Source organism: Phyllobates terribilis, unplaced genomic scaffold (genome assembly GCF_046119375.1).
Source record: "Phyllobates terribilis strain yellow unplaced genomic scaffold, ASM4611937v1 Scaffold_761__1_contigs__length_706479, whole genome shotgun sequence".
Lineage (NCBI taxonomy): Eukaryota > Metazoa > Chordata > Amphibia > Anura > Dendrobatidae > Phyllobates > Phyllobates terribilis.
Genome location: NW_027363521.1, coordinates 273,316 through 293,950, shown reverse-complemented (window position 1 = coordinate 293,950; position 20,635 = coordinate 273,316). Strand labels below are relative to the sequence as shown.

At 43.1% G+C, this 20,635-nt stretch overlaps 2 protein-coding genes across 2 annotated transcripts; one reads left to right on the top strand and one right to left on the bottom strand.

Annotated features, from left to right (window-relative positions):
• The first annotated feature begins 298 nt into the window (after window positions 1–298).
• Window positions 299–7,681, top strand: LOC141238553 (manganese-dependent ADP-ribose/CDP-alcohol diphosphatase-like). Its single transcript, XM_073668452.1, has 4 exons — window positions 299–420; window positions 4,971–5,567; window positions 6,467–6,583; window positions 6,757–7,681. Exons 1-4 carry the CDS (start codon window positions 414–416, stop codon window positions 7,050–7,052), a joined length of 1,017 nt encoding a protein of 338 aa, XP_073524553.1. The 5' UTR covers window positions 299–413; the 3' UTR covers window positions 7,053–7,681.
• A 2,275-nt stretch (window positions 7,682–9,956) lies between these two features.
• LOC141238557 (uncharacterized) lies at window positions 9,957–12,672 on the bottom strand. The gene has a single exon (XM_073668457.1). It carries the CDS (start codon window positions 12,670–12,672, stop codon window positions 10,018–10,020), a length of 2,655 nt encoding a protein of 884 aa, XP_073524558.1. The 3' UTR covers window positions 9,957–10,017.
• Window positions 12,673–20,635: the final 7,963 nt, after the last annotated feature.

The window sequence follows — 20,635 nt, the reverse complement described above, 5'->3', positions numbered from 1 at the left end:
TTGGAATTTTTTAATAAAACTTTTTGGAGCTGGAATTTTTCACTTTTTTTTTTTTTGCATCAGGTCACAGAAGCCTGGAAGCAACTGGAACAAACCCTCAGCTGTGCAGGTCCCGCACCTATTCACTGGAGGCGAGCCAGTAGATTAATACAGATGGGTGGCTGATAACAGAGAGCACCAGCTCCCATATAGCCATGCCTAATGTTACACATTTTGCATTGGAGCCCAGGAGCTTCAGGTCTCTGGCCCTGCTGGCACACACTGGTATGGCGGGTAAGGCAGTGCCAGCCCTGAAGGGTGGGGTGTCGTGTGTGGGCGGGATCGTGTGGGGGTGGGCTGTGACAAGGAAGCATTTCCCTGTGTGAACAGATCCTTCTCTGCAATGCAGCCTGCACCCCCTGCTGTCAGGCAACATGCCAGGTAAGAGCAGCCCTTGTGCCCCTGGGCAAGATTAACCCCCACAATGCTGCACACGTCCCCTCCGTATTGCTGTAGCTTTACATGCGAGTCCGTCTCTGCACTATGCAGCGTTACTGTCCATTGAAAGGGTTAATATTTAGTGCCGTGCCACAGGATCTGTCCCGGATCAAGCTGCCGGGGTCCGGGATTAAACTGCCGGGGTCAGGATCATACTGCCGGGGCCGGGATCGAACTGCCGGGGCCGATATCATACTGCCGGGGCCAATATCATACTGCCGGGGCCGGGATCGAACTGCCGGGGCCGATATCATACTGCCGGGGCCAATATCATACTGCCGGGGCCGGGATCAAACTGCCGGGGCCGGGATCAAACTGCCGGGGCCGGGATCAAACTGCCGGGGCCGGGATCAAACTGCCGGGATCGGGATCAAACTGCCCAGATCGGGATCAAACTGCCCAGATCGGGATCAAAACTGCCGGGGCCGGGATCAAAACTGCCGGGGCCGGGATCAAAACTGCCGGGGCCGGGATCAAAACTGCCGGGGCCGGGATCAAACTGCCGGGGCCGGGATCAAACTGCCGGGGTCGGGATCAAACTGCCGGGGTCGGGATCAAACTGCCGGGGTCGGGATCAAACTGCCGTGACCGGGATCAAACTGCCGGGGCCGGGATCAAACTGCCGAGGTCGGGATCAAACTGCCGAGGTCGGGATCAAACTGCCGGGGCCGGGATCAAACTGCCGAGGTCGGGATCAAACTGCCGAGGTCAATATCATACTGCCGGGGCCAATATCATACTGCCGGGGCCGAGATCAAACTGCCGGGGCCGGGATCAAACTTCCGGGGTCGGGATCAAACTTCCGGGGTCGGGATCAAACTGCCCAGATCGGGATCAAACTGCCGTGACCGGGATCAAACTGCCGGGGCCGGGATCAAACTGCCGGGGCCGGGATCAAACTGCCGGGGCCGGGATCAAACTGCCGAGGTCGGGATCAAACTGCCGGGGCCGGGATCAAACTGCCGAGGTCGGGATCAAACTGCCGGGGCCGGGATCAAACTGCCGGGGTCGGGATCAAACTGCCGAGGTCGGGATCAAACTGCCGAGGTCGGGATCAAACTGCCGAGGTCGGGATCGAACTGCCGGGGCCGGGATCGAACTGCCGGGGCCAATATCATACTGCCGGGGCCAATATCATACTGCCGGGGCCGGGATCAAACTGCCGGGGCCGGGATCAAACTGCCGGGGCCGGGATCAAACTTCCGGGGTCGGGATCAAACTGCCGAGGTCGGGATCAAACTGCCCAGGTCGGGATCAAACTGCCCAGATCGGGATCAAACTGCCCAGATCGGGATCAAACTGCCCAGATCGGGATCAAACTGCCGTGACCGGGATCAAACTGCCGGGGCCGGGATCAAATTGCCGAGGTCGGGATCGAACTGCCGGGGCCGGGATCGAACTGCCGAGGTCGGGATCGAACTGCCGGGGACAATATCATACTGCCGGGGCCGGGATCAAACTGCCGGGGCCGGGATCAAACTGCCGGGGCCGGGATCAAACTTCCGGGGCCTGGATCAAACTGCCGGGGCCGGGATCAAACTGCCGGGGCCGGGATCAAACTGCCGGGGCCGGGATCAAACTGCCGGGGCCGGGATCAAACTGCCGGGGCCGGGATCAAACTGCCGAGGTCGGGATCAAACTGCCGGGGCCGGGATCAAACTGCCGGGGCCGGGATCAAACTGCCGGGGCCGGGATCAAACTGCCGGGGCCGGGATCAAACTGCCGGGGCCGGGATCAAACTGCCGGGGCCGGGATCAAACTGCCGGGGCCGGGATCAAACTGCCGGGGCCGGGATCAAACTGCCGAGGCCGGGATCAAACTGCCGAGGCCGGGATCAAACTGCCGAGGCCGGGATCAAACTGCCGGGGTCGGGATCAAACTGCCGGGGTCGGGATCAAACTGCCGGGGTCGGGATCAAACTGCCGGGGTCGGGATCAAACTGCCGAGGTCGGGATCAAACTGCCGAGGTCGGGATCAAACTGCCGGGGCCGGGATCAAACTGCCGGGGCCGGGATCAAACTGCCGGGGCCGGGATCAAACTGCCGAGGTTGGGATCAAACTGCCGGGGCCGGGATCAAACGGCCGGGATCAAACTGCCGAGGTCGGGATCAAACTGCCGAGGTCGGGATCAAACTGCCGAGGTCGGGATCAAACGGCCGGGATCAAACTGCCGAGGTCGGGATCAAACTGCCGAGGTCGGGATCAAACTGCCGAGGTCGGGATCAAACTGCCGGGGCCGGGATCAAACTGCCAAGGTCGGGATCAAACTGCCGGGGCCGGGATCAAACTGCCGGGGCCGGGATCAAACTGCCGGGGCCGGGATCAAACTGCCGAGGTCGGGATCAAACTGCCGAGGCAGGGATCAAACTGCCGAGGTCGGGATCAAACTGCCGGGGCCGGGATCAAACTGCCGAGGTCGGGATCAAACTGCCGGGGTCGGGATCAAACTGCCGGGGTCGGGATCAAACTGCCGGGGTCGGGATCAAACTGCCGTGACCGGGATCAAACTGCCGGGGCCGGGATCAAACTGCCGGGGCCGGGATCAAACTGCCGAGGTCGGGATCAAACTGCCGAGGTCAATATCATACTGCCGGGGCCAATATCATACTGCCGGGGCCGAGATCAAACTGCCGGGGCCGGGATCAAACTTCCGGGGTCGGGATCAAACTTCCGGGGTCGGGATCAAACTGCCCAGATCGGGATCAAACTGCCGTGACCGGGATCAAACTGCCGGGGCCGGGATCAAACTGCCGGGGCCGGGATCAAACTGCCGGGGCCGGGATCAAACTGCCGAGGTCGGGATCAAACTGCCGGGGCCGGGATCAAACTGCCGAGGTCGGGATCAAACTGCCGGGGCCGGGATCAAACTGCCGGGGTCGGGATCAAACTGCCGAGGTCGGGATCAAACTGCCGAGGTCGGGATCGAACTGCCGAGGTCGGGATCGAACTGCCGGGGCCGGGATCGAACTGCCGGGGCCAATATCATACTGCCGGGGCCAATATCATACTGCCGGGGCCGGGATCAAACTGCCGGGGCCGGGATCAAACTGCCGGGGCCGGGATCAAACTGCCGGGGCCGGGATCAAACTTCCGGGGTCGGGATCAAACGGCCGGGATCAAACTGCCGAGGTCGGGATCAAACTGCCGAGGTCGGGATCAAACTGCCGAGGTCGGGATCAAACGGCCGGGATCAAACTGCCGAGGTCGGGATCAAACTGCCGAGGTCGGGATCAAACTGCCGAGGTCGGGATCAAACTGCCGGGGCCGGGATCAAACTGCCAAGGTCGGGATCAAACTGCCGGGGCCGGGATCAAACTGCCGGGGCCGGGATCAAACTGCCGAGGTCGGGATCAAACTGCCGAGGCAGGGATCAAACTGCCGAGGCAGGGATCAAACTGCCGGGGCCGGGATCAAACTGCCGAGGTCGGGATCAAACTGCCGAGGTCGGGATCAAACTGCCGAGGTCGGGATCAAACTGCCGGGGCCGGGATCAAACTGCCGAGGCAGGAATCAAACTGCTGGAATGCTGGAATATGAGAATGGTGGGCAGGTGGGTGACTACTGGCATGTGACATGGTGGGCACGTGGGTAGCTGCTGGCATGTGACAATGGTGGGCATGTAGGTGACTGCTGGCATGTGACATGGTGTGCACGTGGGTGACTGCTGGCATGTGACATGGTGGGCAGTTGGGTGACTGCTGGCGTGTGACATGGTGGGCAAGTGGGTGACTGCTGGAATATGAGAATGGTGGACACGTGGGTGACTGCTGGAATGTGAGAATGGTGGGAACGTGGGTGACTGCTGGCATGTGAGAATGGTGGGCAGGTGGGTGACTGCTGGCATGTGACATGGTGGGCACATGGGTGACTGCTGGCATGTGACAATGGTGGGCCCGTGGGTGACTACTGGCATGTGACGTGGGCACGTGGGTGACTGCTGGCATGTGACATGGTGGGCACGTGGGTGACTGCTGGCATGTGACAATGGTGGGCACGTGGGTGACTGCTGGCATGTCATATGGTGGGCAGGTGGGTGACTGCTGGCATGTGACATGGTGGGCAGGTGGGTGACTGCTGGCATGTGACATGGTGGGTGACTACTGGCATGTGACATGGTGGGCATGTGGGTGACTGTTGGCATGTGACAATGGTGGGCACGTGGGTGACTGCTGGCATGTGAGAATGGTGGGTAGGTGGGTGACTGCTGGCATGTGACATGGTGGGCAGGTGGGTGACTGCTGGCATGCGACATGGTGGGCACACGGGTGACTGTGGGCAGTAATATGTGACAGTGTGGGAGCCCTGACACTGATTTGGCAGCTGGACCCAGCATCTAGCTGATGGCATAGGGACTAATGAGAATCCACACGTGCCATCGAGCGTTGCGATGAGTTTGGGTCTCACCCACCAGTGGGTCCTATCATCATAGAACGTCAGTCATCGATCCATTTAGTTGAATAATGATTGAAGCCTCTCTGAATATTGTATTTCAGGAGCTGAGACCCCCGTGGATGAAGACATGGAGGACCCCTTGTTTACATTTGGCGTCATAGCTGACATCCAGTACGCCGACATAGATGATGGCTACAACTACGTCAAGACCAGGATGAGATACTACAGGAATAGTCTATGGTTGCTTCAAGGAGCCATGCGAGAGTGGGCCTCCGAGACCGTCACCCCTCAGTTCATCCTCCAGCTTGGGGACCTCATCGATGGCTACAATGTCACGCACAAGTCCTCAGAGACATCACTGAAGAAAGTCCTGATGGAGATTGAAAATCTGAAGATCCCCGTCCATCATATCTGGGGGAACCATGAGTTCTACAACTTCAGCAGGCAGCAGTTAATGGAATCTATTTTGAACAGCTCCAGACTCCCCGGGACATCAACAAGGTTTACTGCAGATGGTGGAGACTCCATGGACTCGTTTTACGCCTATCACTTCAGTCCTTACCCCAAGTTTCGACTCCTTTTAATTGATTCTTATGACTTTAGCGTGATTGGAAGAGATCCATCCAGTGACAAGCACGTCAAGTCCTTGAAGTTCCTGAGACAGAAGAATCCGAATGAGGATAAGAACAGTCCAAAAGGTATCAGAGGGAAACATCATGTGGGGGACATACCATAACTGGCATTCCTCAAGGTGCCCCCATACATCTTCAATAGCTGTTGACCCTGTCGTCTCAGCCCTCATACACATGCACACTCTGTTTAGCTGAATGAGGAGAGTAGAATAAGTCAATTTCACCAACGTCCAACGGCATCTTATCTTCCCTATGAGCAAAAGGATCACGTGTAGAAATTTAGCATGACCAGGTCTTTCGACAGTCAAGAGGCTACCAAAGACTTGGCCCAAGTTACGAGGTTAAACTAACTTTGCCCTAATGTGAATGAGCACCTTAAAGGGGTATTCCAGTTTAGAAAGCTATTAATGATCATCAACCCTCACAGATCACTAGCATAGACTGGATTACCCCTTTAAAACCTCACCTGGAGGCATCAAAGTCAACTTCTGAGGAACATCATCTTCTGAGGAACGTCAACTACTGTGGAACGTCAACTACTGAGGAACGTCAACTACTGAGGAACGTCAACTACTGAGGAACGTCAACTGCCGAGGAACGTCAACTGCCGAGGAACGTCAACTGCCGAGGAACGTCAACTGCCGAGGAACGTCAACTACCGAGGAACGTCAACTAGCGAAGAACGTCAACTACTGCGGAACGTCAACTACCGCGGAACGTCAACTACCGCGGAACGTCAACTACCGAGGAACGTCAACTACCGAGGAACGTCAACTACCGAGGAACGTCAACTACCGAGGAACGTCAACTACCGAGGAACAGCTACACGGTTGTAACACAACTTTTGGGTCTTGTCTTAAATATTTGAGCCTAATGTCAGAAATGGGCAGGGCTGTGACAACTTCTCAGTATTTTTCGTGGAGGTGTCATTGCCATTACTTTTGATATTTTTTTTTGCGTTTTAGATCTTGCCGAAACTCGGTTTGTCCAGTTTAATGGCGGGATCAGCGTCTCTCAGCTCGGCTGGATTACTGAGGTTCTCGAAGAATCAGATAAAAACAATGAAAAAGTGATAGTGGCAGGTAGGTCACCTTCTGTGGAGACATTACATGTGTGTCTGTGTGATGCCTCCAGAGGGTGTTGTGTTACATGAGCTCGTTGCCATCTGGTGACCTGTCCTCTGTTGGCTTGTTGACTTTGATCTGATGGACTTCTTATAATGCTCATGGTATAACAAATGTCTTCTCCTATACAGGTCACCTCCCAGTCCACCCCAGCTCCACAGACCCAGTATGTCTGACCTGGAACTATCTGGAGGTCCTAGACCTTCTACAGTCTCACCCCTGTGTGGTGGCCTATTTTGCTGGGCACGATCACGATGGTGGATACTACCAGGACCAGTGCGGAATCCACCACTTAACCTTTAATGGCATCATCGAAACCCCCCCTGACAGCCAGGCTTTTGGCACCATGTATATATATGAGGACAGGATGGTCCTGAGGGGCCGCGGCCTCATCCCCGACAGAACGCTGCTCTACCGGAAAAGTTAGTGGACGAGGGAAGAACCTGGTGACAACCCGCCTGGAAGATGGAGGAACATACAGATCACATGATGAACTATAGTGATGGCGAGACCTTGAAATCTTCGATCTGATGATTTATTATCGAAAAAGCCACTTTTTCCTTATTATGTAAATGTGTTGTTAAGATCTACGAGCCGGACATAGATCTCCCCAAGAATCTGCCTCTAGAGCTTATTTTCTGTGAACAGCGGCATTACTATTGTGAGTCATGTAGATCAGGAGAGCAGACTGTCAGTCATTACATGTCTCACACTGGTAACGCCCCCTTTTATCAAATAAGCCCTGGAAGCAGATTCTCTGAGAGATCTATGTCCGGCCCATAGATCTTAACAGCTCATTTACATATTAAGAAAAATGTGGATTTCTGCGGCATTAAACATCAGATCGGAGATATCAAGGTGTCATTTTATTCACCTTTCTACGACCTACATGTTCATATAGAAGAGGAAGGAGGAGAAGAAGATCCCACTGACAGATCCCCTCCATAGAAGAAATATATATATACATATATGAAAACTATATACTGCTCACACGTGTCACACGAAGATGTGTAATATAAAGAGTAAGAGATAATATATCTCCAAATATAACACCTAGCAAGTTGTCATTCTTACCTACAGGGGGCAGTATTATAGCAGTTATATTCTTGTACATAGGGGGCAGTATTATAGTAGTTATATTCTTGTACATAGGGGGCAGTATTATAGCAGTTATATTCTTGTACATATGGGCAGTATTATAGCAGTTATATTCTTGTACATAGGGGGCAGTATTATAGTAGTTATATTCTTGTACATAGGGGGCAGTATTATAGCAGTTATATTCTTGTACATAGGGGGCAGTATTATAGTAGTTATATTCTTGTACATAGGGGGCAGTATTATAGTAGTTATATTCTTGTACATAGGGGGCAGTATTATAGTAGTTATATTCTTGTACATAGGGGGCAGTATTATAGCAGTTATATTCTTGTACATAGGGGGCAGTATTATAGTAGTTATATTCTTGTACATAGGGGCAGTATTATAGCAGTTATATTCTTGTACATAGGGGGCAGTATTATAGCAGTTATATTCTTGTACATAGGAGCAGTATTATAGTAGTTATATTCTTGTACATAGGAGCAGTATTATAGTAGTTATATTCTTGTACATCGGAGCAGTATTATAGTAGTTATATTCCTGTACATAGGAGCAGTATTATAGTAGTTATATTCTTGTACATAGGGGGCAGTATTATAGTAGTTATATTCTTGTACATAGGGGTAGTATTATAGTAGTTATATTCTTGTACATAGGGGTAGTATTATAGTAGTTATATTCTTGTACATAGGGGCAGTATTATAGTAGTTATATTCTTGTACATAGGGGCAGTATTATAGTAGTTATATTCTTGTACGTAGTAGCAGTATTATAGTAGTTATATTCTTGTACGTAGGAGCAGTATTATAGTAGTTATATTCTTGTACATAGGAGCAGTATTATAGTAGTTATATTCTTGTACATAGGGGGCAGTATTATAGTAGTTATATTCTTGTACATAGGGGGCAGTATTATAGTAGTTATATTCTTGTACATAGGAGCAGTATTATAGTAGTTATATTCTTGTACATAGGAGCAGTATTATAGTAGTTATATTCTTGTACATAGGGGGCAGTATTATAGTAGTTATATTCTTGTACATAGGGGGCAGTATTATAGTAGTTATATTCTTGTACATAGGAGCAGTATTATAGTAGTTATATTCTTGTACATAGGGGCAGTATTATAGTAGTTATATTCTTGTACATAGGGGCAGTATTATAGTAGTTATATTCTTGTACATAGGGGCAGTATTATAGTAGTTATATTCTGGTACATAGGAGCAGTATTATAGTAGTTATATTCTTGTACATAGGAGCAGTATTATAGTAGTTATATTCTGGTACATAGGGGCAGTATTATAGTAGTTATATTCTTGTACATAGGAGCAGTATTATAGTAGTTATATTCTTGTACATAGGAGCAGTATTATAGTAGTTATATTCTTGTACATAGGGGCAGTATTATAGTAGTTATATTCTTGTACATAGGAGCAGTATTATAGTAGTTATATTCTTGTACATAGGGGCAGTATTATAGTAGTTATATTCTTGTACATAGGAGCAGTATTATAGTAGTTATATTCTGGTACATAGGGGCAGTATTATAGTAGTTATATTCTTGTACATAGGGGCAGTATTATAGTAGTTATATTCTTGTACATAGGAGCAGTATTATAGTAGTTATATTCTTGTACATAGGTGGCAGTATTATAGTAGTTATATTCTTGTACATAGGAGCAGTATTATAGTAGTTATATTCTTGTACATAGGAGCAGTATTATAGTAGTTATATTCTTGTACATAGGAGCAGTATTATAGTAGTTATATTCTTGTACATAGGGGGCAGTATTATAGTAGTTATATTCTTGTACATAGGGGCAGTATTATAGTAGTTATATTCTTGTACATAGGAGCAGTATTATAGTAGTTATATTCTTGTACATAGGAGCAGTATTATAGTAGTTATATTCTTGTACATAGGGGGCAGTATTATAGTAGTTATATTCTTGTACATAGGGGGCAGTATTATAGTAGTTATATTCTTGTACATAGGGGCAATTTTTATTATAAAAACCAAACAAATACAATTAAAAATTAACAAAATTCCTGCAATAATACAAAACTAGATTCACTTGAATTGTACATACATTCGTTACATCTCTAGATTATACACATAAAGTCAATATAAAGAGTCCACACCTGTGGTTGGAAAAATGAAAAATAAACACTTTGTAAAAGAAACCATCATATTTCAGCACAGTTACACGTCCTTCCATAACTTTACACTTTTCTGACTCCTCCTGATTTCTCATGATTTTATCTGGGCTCGGACAATATCTGGGTGACAGCTCATAGATCTGAGTCGGAGTCATCCTGTCCACCACCGGTCTCCATACCAGTCTCTACCTGAGTGCCCACAGGTAAGGGCTTCCGCTTTGGCGGGGGACAGTCCTCTACATCCCTATCACACTCTGTGTCTATTTTTTTAAGTTCATCCTCAAAATCCCCGTTAGACAGAACATCAAACCTATTAGACACGACCATTACTCCTGCAGAACTCTGGACCTTCCTCCTGGCACTCTGGCCAGTGTCGCGCTCCTCCTCAGGTTTACGGGAAGTCTTGTCCTTTTTCTTCCTTTTACTCTGATTCTGGCTATTTCCTTCAGATACAGATGGTAATACTGAAGTAGCGCCTTCCTGTGACTGCTGCTCCTGAGGGACGACCTCCATGCTCCCCTGTGCCCCCTCTGAGCACGGCTGCTCTGGTGGTACCTGAGTGAACCCCTGGTGGACCTCTGACAATAAAGCCTCCTCCTCTTCCAGAACCTCTGCCCCCGCCACCAAATCCTCATCAGGAAAGTCCTTACAGATGTTGTGCCAGGCGTCTGGACAGTCCCGGTGAGGGTGGCCGATCTTACCACAGAGGTTGCACCTGATGTTCTGACAGTCTGCAGCTACATGGCCGACTTCCCCGCACAGGCTGCACTTCACCACTGTACAGGTATTCGCCAGGTGACCCGCCTTGCCACATTTGAAGCACTTTCGGGGCTGGCCGGGGTAGAAACATACACCCTTCTCCCTCCCAATAAAGAAGGAGTTGGGTAGGTGGGCAGTGATGTTATTACACTGGCGCAGCTTCACCAGGACCTTCCACCCACCCGTCCAGATACCATCGTTATCTCTGCTTCTGGTGAGGTCAGAGACGAGGTCGCAATGCCTCCGGAGCCACACCACAATGTCCTGCGGGGGAACAGACTCATTCCAGAAGATGACATTAACCGTAACCGTATCTGGCTTAGAGATGGGAATAAAGCTGAACTTACTCCAGCCCTCAGCGTCTCTGAACTTGGGGAAATTGGCCCAGAATCTGTCCAGATCAGACATGAGCTTAAAGCTGACATCATAGCCCTGCCTGTCTGGTAGATTAATTACCGCCCAGATGTTAACTGGCGCAAACCCCATCTGGTGGCACAGGAGCTCCCTGACCACAAACCTCCTGTCCGGCAGATCTTCCTTGGCACCTCTGTGCCTGAAACGCACGACGTTCCTCCGTTTAAACGCCTGGCCGGTATAATTAGCGCCAGAGGTAAAGGACGGAGCACCACGGCTCCAGGCATTACTGGGGGGAACTTGCGGGGTCACACTGGGCTGACTGACAGGGTGAGGGTCTGCTGCAGGGGGACCTTGTGTGCTTGGAATCAAAGGAGGAAAATCACAGACATTATCATGCACATTGTTATCATCAACATCAATGTCATTATCAGACTGCGCCATGTCCACCACAGATTCTGTGCTCCCTCCAGCCCCCGACCCCACAGATACAGTATGATTATCCCCAGCATGAGAGTCCTGCTGGGCACCACCAGAAACTAATGACACATGTCCACTGTCCGGCTGCTGTGCTGGGCATCCTGGGACTTGTGGTACCACCGTTGTACCCTGCACTCCATGCTCCTGCTTGGGACCTACCACAGGCTGTTGCGGCTCCTGGTGCAGTCCCTTTTGGAACAAGAAGCTTGCGGGTTGCAGCACTGGCCGCACCGGCTTCTGGGGCCCACCTGGGACAATGTCTGACTGCGAATCAGCAGAGTACGGCAGATTGAACATAAACGGTTTCTGGTTCCTGTAAGTCTCTGCCAGGGGCCCCATCCTCTCAAACACACAGTCTATGTCCTTCACCACATTTGCCAGCTCTATCCCCATTGAGTTCAGCTTCCGGTCATACACAGTGTGATCCCCGGGATCCTCAGCCTTTACTTTATATGCACAGTCTATTGATACCTGTATTAGCTGCTTCTGCTGCTGTAACACACGCAACCTCTCCACCAGTCCTGGGATGTCCTCTGCAATCTGTGGCCCAGGTGCACATGGAGTCTCCTGGGATCCTGCCTTCAGCGAGCTCTCTGGCTGCTTGGACTTAGATGTCTCCTTGGGTTTTACCACCGCTGGTTTCGTGGCTCCAGGCTCCACAGCACTATTACTGCTGCCACCTGACTGCGACCTCGTGCGTCCAGAGCCCGCCATGCTGGTCACCACGTGCTTCTGCTGCAGGTTCTCCTGGAGGGTCTGTCTCTCCAGAGATGTCCTCCTCTGCCGGCTTGGAGTGAGCTGCACACCTGAGGCTGGTGATGGGATCTGCCTCACCTCCTGGCCAACAAGCTGCTTTCCTCCATTCAGCTTCCCAGCAGTAGATTCCTTCTGGATCTTTCCTAATTGCACTTCACTCTGCTTGCCTTGGCTGGCCGACTGCTTTACTGCGACCTTCTTACATACGACCACGGCTTTTCCTTCTTCCTTTACTTTACTCACTTTCAAAACTCCATCTTTCTTGTTGCTGCTGTTACTTCCATTCGGAGCTTTCTTCTCCTCAGAAGTCACTTTGGGATTTGCATCCACATTAGAAAGAGCTTGGGAGTTTCCTCCCAGTGTAGGCCTGGAAGCCTGGGCCTTGCTTGGAGAGCTTACCCGCCCAGGGAGGCCCCTCCCCGGGCTTGCTCCAGACATCAGGAGAACCACTGACACACGTCCTCACAGCTAGGAGGCAGTATTATAGTAGTTATATTCTTGTACATAGGGGCAGTATTATAGTAGTTATATTCTTGTACATAGGAGCAGTATTATAGTAGTTATATTCTTGTACATAGGGAGCAGTATTATAGTAGTTATATTCTTGTACATAGGAGCAGTATTATAGTAGTTATATTCTTGTATATAGGTGGCAGTATTATAGTAGTTATATTCTTGTACATAGGGGCAGTATTATAGTAGTTATATTCTTGTACATAGGAGCAGTATTATAGTAGTTATATTCTTGTACATAAGGGCAGTATTATAGCAGTTATATTCTTGTACATAGGGGCAGTATTATAGTAGTTATATTCTTGTACATAGGGAGCAGTATTATAGTAGTTATATTCTTGTACATAGGGGCAGTATTATAGTAGTTATATTCTTGTACATAGGAGCAGTATTATAGTAGTTATATTCTTGTACATAGGGGGCAGTATTATAGTAGTTATATTCTTGTACATAGGGGGCAGTATTATAGTAGTTATATTCTTGTACATAGGAGCAGTATTATAGTAGTTATATTCTTGTACATAGGGGCAGTATTATAGCAGTTATATTCTTATACATAGGGAGCAGTATTATACTAGTTATATTCTTGTACATAGGAGCAGTATTATAGTAGTTATATTCTTGTACATATGGGCAGTATTATAGTAGTTATATTCTTGTACATATGGGCAGTATTATAGCAGTTATATTCTTGTGCATAGGGTCAGTAATATAGTAGTTATATTCTTGTACATAGGGGGCAGTATTATAGTAGTTATATTCTTGTACATAGAAGCAGTATTATAGTAGTTATATTCTTGTACATAGGGGGCAGTATTATAGTAGTTATATTCTTGTACATAGGAGCAGTATTATAGTAGTTATATTCTTGTATATAGGGGGCAGTATTATAGTAGTTATATTCTTGTACATAGGGGCAGTATTATAGTAGTTATATTCTTGTACATAGGAGCAGTATTATAGTAGTTATATTCTTGTACATAGGGGCAGTATTATAGCAGTTATATTCTTGTACATAGGGGCAGTATTATAGTAGTTATATTCTTGTACATAGGGAGCAGTATTATAGTAGTTATATTCTTGTACATAGGGGCAGTATTATTGTAGTTATATTCTTGTACATAGGAGCAGTATTATAGTAGTTATATTCCTGTACATAGGGGGCAGTATTATAGTATTTATATTCTTGTACATAGGGGGCAGTATTATAGTAATTATATTTTTGTATATAGGGGCAGTATTATAGTAGTTATACTCTTGTACATAGGGAGCAGTATTATAGTAGTTATATTCTTGTACATAGGGGGCAGTATTATAGTAGTTATATTCTTGTACATAGGGCCAGTATTATAGCAGTTATATTCTTGTACATAGGGGGCAGTATTATAGTAATTATATTTTTGTATATAGGGGCAGTATTATAGTAGTTATATTCTTGTACATAGGGAGCAGTATTATAGTAGTTATATTCTTGTACATAGGGCCAGTATTATAGCAGTTATATTCTTGTACATAGGGGGCAGTATTCTAGTAGTTATATTCTAGTACATAGGAGGCAGTATTATAGTAGTTATATTCTTGTACATAGGGGGCAGTATTATAGTAGTTATATTCTTGTACATAGGGGCAGTATTATAGTAATTATATTCTTGTACATAGGGCCAGTATTATAGCAGTTATATTCTTATACATAGGGAGCAGTATTATAGTAGTTATATTCTTGTACATATGGGCAGTATTATAGTAGTTATATTCTTGTACATATGGGCAGTATTATAGCAGTTATATTCTTGTGCATAGGGTCAGTAATATAGTAGTTATATTCTTGTACATAGGGGGCAGTATTATAGTAGTTATATTCTTGTACATAGAAGCAGTATTATAGTAGTTATATTCTTGTACATAGGGGGCAGTATTATAGTAGTTATATTCTTGTACATAGGAGCAGTATTATAGTAGTTATATTCTTGTATATAGGGGGCAGTATTATAGTAGTTATATTCTTGTACATAGGGGCAGTATTATAGTAGTTATATTCTTGTACATAGGAGCAGTATTATAGTAGTTATATTCTTGTACATAGGGGCAGTATTATAGCAGTTATATTCTTGTACATAGGGGCAGTATTATAGTAGTTATATTCTTGTACATAGGGAGCAGTATTATAGTAGTTATATTCTTGTACATAGGGGCAGTATTATAGTAGTTATATTCTTGTACATAGGAGCAGTATTATAATAGTTATATTCTTGTACATAGGGAGCAGTATTATAGTAGTTATATTCTTGTACATAGGGAGCAGTATTATAGTAGTTATATTCTTGTACATAGGAGCAGTATTATAGTAGTTATATTCTTGTACATAGGGGGCAGTATTATAGTAGTTATATTCTTGTACATAGAAGCAGTATTATAGTAGTTATATTCTTGTACATAGGGGCAGTATTATAGTAGTTATTTTCTTGTACATAGGAGCAGTATTATAGTAGTTATATTCTTGTACATAGAAGCAGTATTATAGTAGTTATATTCTTGTACATAGGAGCAGTATTATAGTAGTTATATTCTTGTACATAGGAGCAGTATTATAGTAGTTATGTTCTTGTACATAGGAGCAGTATTATAGTAGTAATATTCTTGTATATAGAAGCAGTATTATAATAGTTATATTCTTGTACATAGGGGCAGTATTATAGTAGTTATATTCTTGTACATAGGGGGCAGTATTATAGTAGTTATATTCTTGTACATAGAAGCAGTATTATAGTAGTTATATTCTTGTACATAGGAGCAGTATTATAGTAGTTATATTCTTGTACATAGGAGCAGTATTATAGTAGTTATATTCTTGTACATAGGAGCAGTATTATAGTAGTTATGTTCTTGTACATAGGAGCAGTATTATAGTAGTAATATTCTTGTATATAGAAGCAGTATTATAATAGTTATATTCTTGTACATAGGGAGCAGTATTCTAGTAGTTATATTCTTGTACATAGGGGCAGTATTATAGTAGTTATATTCTTGTACATAGGGGCAGTATTATAGCAGTTATATTCTTGTACATAGGGGCAGTATTATAGCAGTTATATTCTTGTACATAGAAGCAGTATTATAGTAGTTATATTCTTGTACATAGGGGGCAGTATTATAGTAGTTATATTCTTGTACATAGGGGCAGTATTATAGTAGTTATATTCCTGTACATAGGGGGCAGTATTATAGTAGTTATATCCTTGTACATAGAGGCAGTATTATAGTAGTTATATTCTTGTACATAGGGGGCAGTATTATAGTAGTTATATTCTTGTACATAGGGGCAGTATTATAGTAGTTATATTCTTGTACATAGGAGCAGTATTATAATAGTTATATTCTTGTACATAGTGAGCAGTATTATAGTAGTTATATTCTTGTACATAGGGATCAGTATTATAGTAGTTATATTCTTGTACATAGGGGGCAGTATTATAGTAGTTATATTCTTGTACATAGAAGCAGTATTATAGTAGTTATATTCTTGTACATAGGGGGCAGTAGTATAGTAGTTATATTCTTGTACATAGGAGCAGTATTATAGTAGTTATATTCTTGTACATAGGAGCAGTATTATAGTAGTTATATTCTTGTACATAGGAGCAGTATTATAGTAGTTATATTCTTGTATATAGGAAGCAGTATTATAGTAGTTATATTCTTGTACATAGGGGCAGTATTATAGCAGTTATATTCTTGTACATAGGGGCAGTATTATAGTAGTTATATTCTTGCACATAGGAGCAGTATTATAGTAGTTATATTCTTGTACATAGGGGGCAGTATTATAGTAGTAATATTCTTGTACATAGGAGCAGTATTATAGTAGTTATATTCTTGTACATAGGGAGCAGTATTATAGTAGTTATATTCTTGTACATAGGGTCAGTATTATAGTAGTTATATTCTTGTACATAGGATCAGTATTATAGTAGTTATATTCTTGTACATAGGGGCAGTATTATAGCAGTTATATTCTTGTACATAGGGGCAGTATTATAGTAGTTATATTCTGTACATAGGGGGCAATATTATAGTAGTTATATTCTTGTACATAGGATCAGTATTATAGTAGTTATATTCTTGTACATAGGGGCAGTATTATAGCAGTTATATTCTTGTACATAGGGGCAGTATTATAGTAGTTATATTCTGTACATAGGGGCAGTATTATAGTAGTTATATTCTTGTACATAGGAGCAGTATTATAGTAGTTATAGTCTTGTATATAGGAAGCAGTATTATAGTAGTTATATTCTTGTACATAGGGAGCAGTATTATAGTAGTTATATTCTTGTACATAGGGAGCAGTATTATAGTAGTTATATTCTTGTACATAGGAGCAGTATTATAGTAGTTATAGTCTTGTATATAGGAAGCAGTATTATAGTAGTTATATTCTTGTACATAGGAGCAGTATTATAATAGTTATAGTCTTGTACATAGGGGGCAGTATTATAGTAGTTATATTCTTGTACATAGGGGCAGTATTATAGCAGTTATATTCTTGTACATAGGGGCAGTATTATAGCAGTTATATTCTTGTACATAGGGGCAGTATTATAGTAGTTATATTCTTGTACATAGGAGCAGTATTATAGTAGTTATATTCTTGTACATAGAAGCAGTATTATAGTAGTTATATTCTTGTACATAGAAGCAGTATAATAGTAGTTATATTCTTGTACATAGGAGCAGTATTATAGTAGTTATATTCTTGTACATAGGAGCAGTATTATAGTAGTTATATTCTTGTACATAGGGAGCAGTATTATAGTAGTTATATTCTTGTACATAGGAGCAGTATTATAGTAGTTATAGTCTTGTATATAGGAAGCAGTATTATAGTAGTTATATTCTTGTACATAGGAGCAGTATTATAGTAGTTATAGTCTTGTACATAGGGGGCAGTATTATAGTAGTTATATTCTTGTACATAGGGGCAGTATTATAGCAGTTATATTCTTGTACATAGGGGCAGTATTATAGTAGTTATATTCTTGTACATAGAAGCAGTATTATAGTAGTTATATTCTTGTACATAGGGGGCAGTATTATACTAGTTATATTCTTGTACATAGGAGCAGTATTATAGTAGTTATATTCTTGTACATAGGGGGCAGTATTATAGTAGTTATATTCTTGTACATAGAAGCAGTATTATAGTAGTTATATTCTTGTACATAGGGGGCAGTATTATAGTAGTTATATTCTTGTACATAGGAGCAGTATTATAGTAGTTATATTCTGGTACATAGGGGGCAGTATTATAGTAGTTATATTCTTGTACATAGGGGCAGTATTATAGTAGTTATATTCTTGTACAAAGGAGCAGTATTATAGTAGTTATATTCTTGTACATAGGGGGCAGTATTATAGTAGTTATATTCTTGTACATAGGGGGCAGTATTATAGTAGTTATATTCTTGTACATAGGAGCAGTATTATAGTAGTTATATTCTTGTACATAGGGGCAGTATTATAGCAGTTATATTCTTGTACATAGGGGCAGTATTATAGTAGTTATATTCTTGTACATAGGAGCAGTATTATAGTAGTTATATTCTTGTACATAGGGGCAGTATTATAGTAGTTATATTCTTGTACATAGAAGCAGTATAATAGTAGTTATATTCTTGTACATAGGAGCAGTATTATAGTAGTTATATTCTTGTACATAGGAGCAGTATTATAGTAGTTATATTCTTGTACATAGGGAGCAGTATTATAGTAGTTATATTCTTGTACATAGGGAGCAGTATTATAGTAGTTATATTCTTGTACATAGGAGCAGTATTATAGTAGTTATAGTCTTGTATATAGGAAGCAGTATTATAGTAGTTATATTCTTGTACATAGGAGCAGTATTATAGTAGTTATAGTCTTGTACATAGGGGGCAGTATTATAGTAGTTATATTCTTGTACATAGGGGCAGTATTATAGCAGTTATATTCTTGTACATAGGGGCAGTATTATAGCAGTTATATTCTTGTACATTGGGGGCAGTATTATAGTAGTTATATTCTTGTACATAGGAGCAGTATTATAGTAGTTATATTCTTGTACATAGGGGGCAGTATTATAGTAGTTATATTCTTGTACATAGAAGCAGTATTATAGTAGTTATATTCATGTACATAGGGGGCAGTATTATAATAGTTATATTCTTGTACATAGGAGCAGTATTATAGTAGTTATATTCTTGTATATAGGGGGCAGTATTATAGTAGTTATATTCTTGTACATAGGGGCAGTATTATAGTAGTTATATTCTTGTACATAGGGGCAGTATTATAGCAGTTATATTCTTGTACATAGGGGCAGTATTATAGTAGTTATATTCTTGTACATAGGGAGCAGTATTATAGTAGTTATATTCTTGTACATAGGGGCAGTATTATAGTAGTTATATTCTTGTACATAGGAGCAGTATTATAGTAGTTATATTCTTGTACATAGGGGGCAGTATTATAGTAGTTATATTCTTGTACATAGGGAGCAGTATTATAGTAGTTATATTCTTGTACATAGGGGCAGTATTATAGCAGTTATATTCTTGTACATAGGGGCAGTATTATAGTAGTTATATTCTTGTACATAGGAGCAGTATTATAGTAGTTATATTCTTGTACATAGGGGGCAGTATTATAGTAGTTATATTCTTGTACATAGGGAGCAGTATTATAGTAGTTATATTCTTGTACATAGGGGCAGTATTATAGTAGTTATATTCTTTTACATAGGGAGCAGTATTATAGTAGTTATATTCTTGTACATAGGGGCAGTATTATAGTAGTTATATTCTTGTACATAGGGGCAGTATTATAGTAGTTATATTCTTGTACATAGGAGCAGTATTATAGTAGTTATATTCTTGTACATAGGGGCAGTATTATAGTAGTTATATTCTTGTACATAGGGGCAGTATTATAGTAGTTATATTCTTGTACATAGGGAGCAGTATTATAGTAGTTATATTCTTGTACATAGGAGCAGTATTATAGTAGTTATATTCTTGTACATAGGAGCAGTATTATAGTAGTTATATTCTTGTACATAGGTGCAGTATTATAGTAGTTATATTCTTGTACATAGGGAGCAGTATTATAGTAGTTATATTCTTGTACATAGGGGGCAGTATTATAGTAGTTATATTCTTGTACATAGGGGCAGTATTATAGTATTTATATTCTTGTACATAGTAGCAGTATTATAGTAGTTATATTCTTGTACATAGGAGCAGTATTATAGTAGTTATATTCTTGTACATAGGTGCAGTATTATAGTAGTTATATTCTTGTACATAGGGAGCAGTATTATAGTAGTTATATTCTTGTACATAGGGGGCAGTATTATAGTAGTTATATTCTTGTACATAGGGAGCAGTATTATAGTAGTTATATTCTTGTACATAGGGGACAGTATTATAGTAGTTATATTCTTGTACATAGGGGACAGTATTATAGTAGTTATATTCTTGTACATAGGAGCAGTATTATAGTAGTTATATTCCTGTACATAGGAGCAGTATTATAATAGTTATATTCTTGTACATAGGGAGCAGTATTCTAGTAGTTATATTCTTGTACATAGGGGCAGTATTATAGTAGTTATATTCTTGTACATAGGGAGCAGTATTATAGCAGTTATATTCTTGTACATAGGGGCAGTATTATAGCAGTTATATTCTTGTACATAGGGGCAGTATTATAGTAGTTATATTCTTGTACATAGGGGCAGTATTATAGTAGTTATATTCTTGTACATAGGAGCAGTATTATAGTAGTTATATTCTTGTACATAGGGGGCATTATTATAGTAGTTATATTCTTGTACATAGGGGGCAGTATT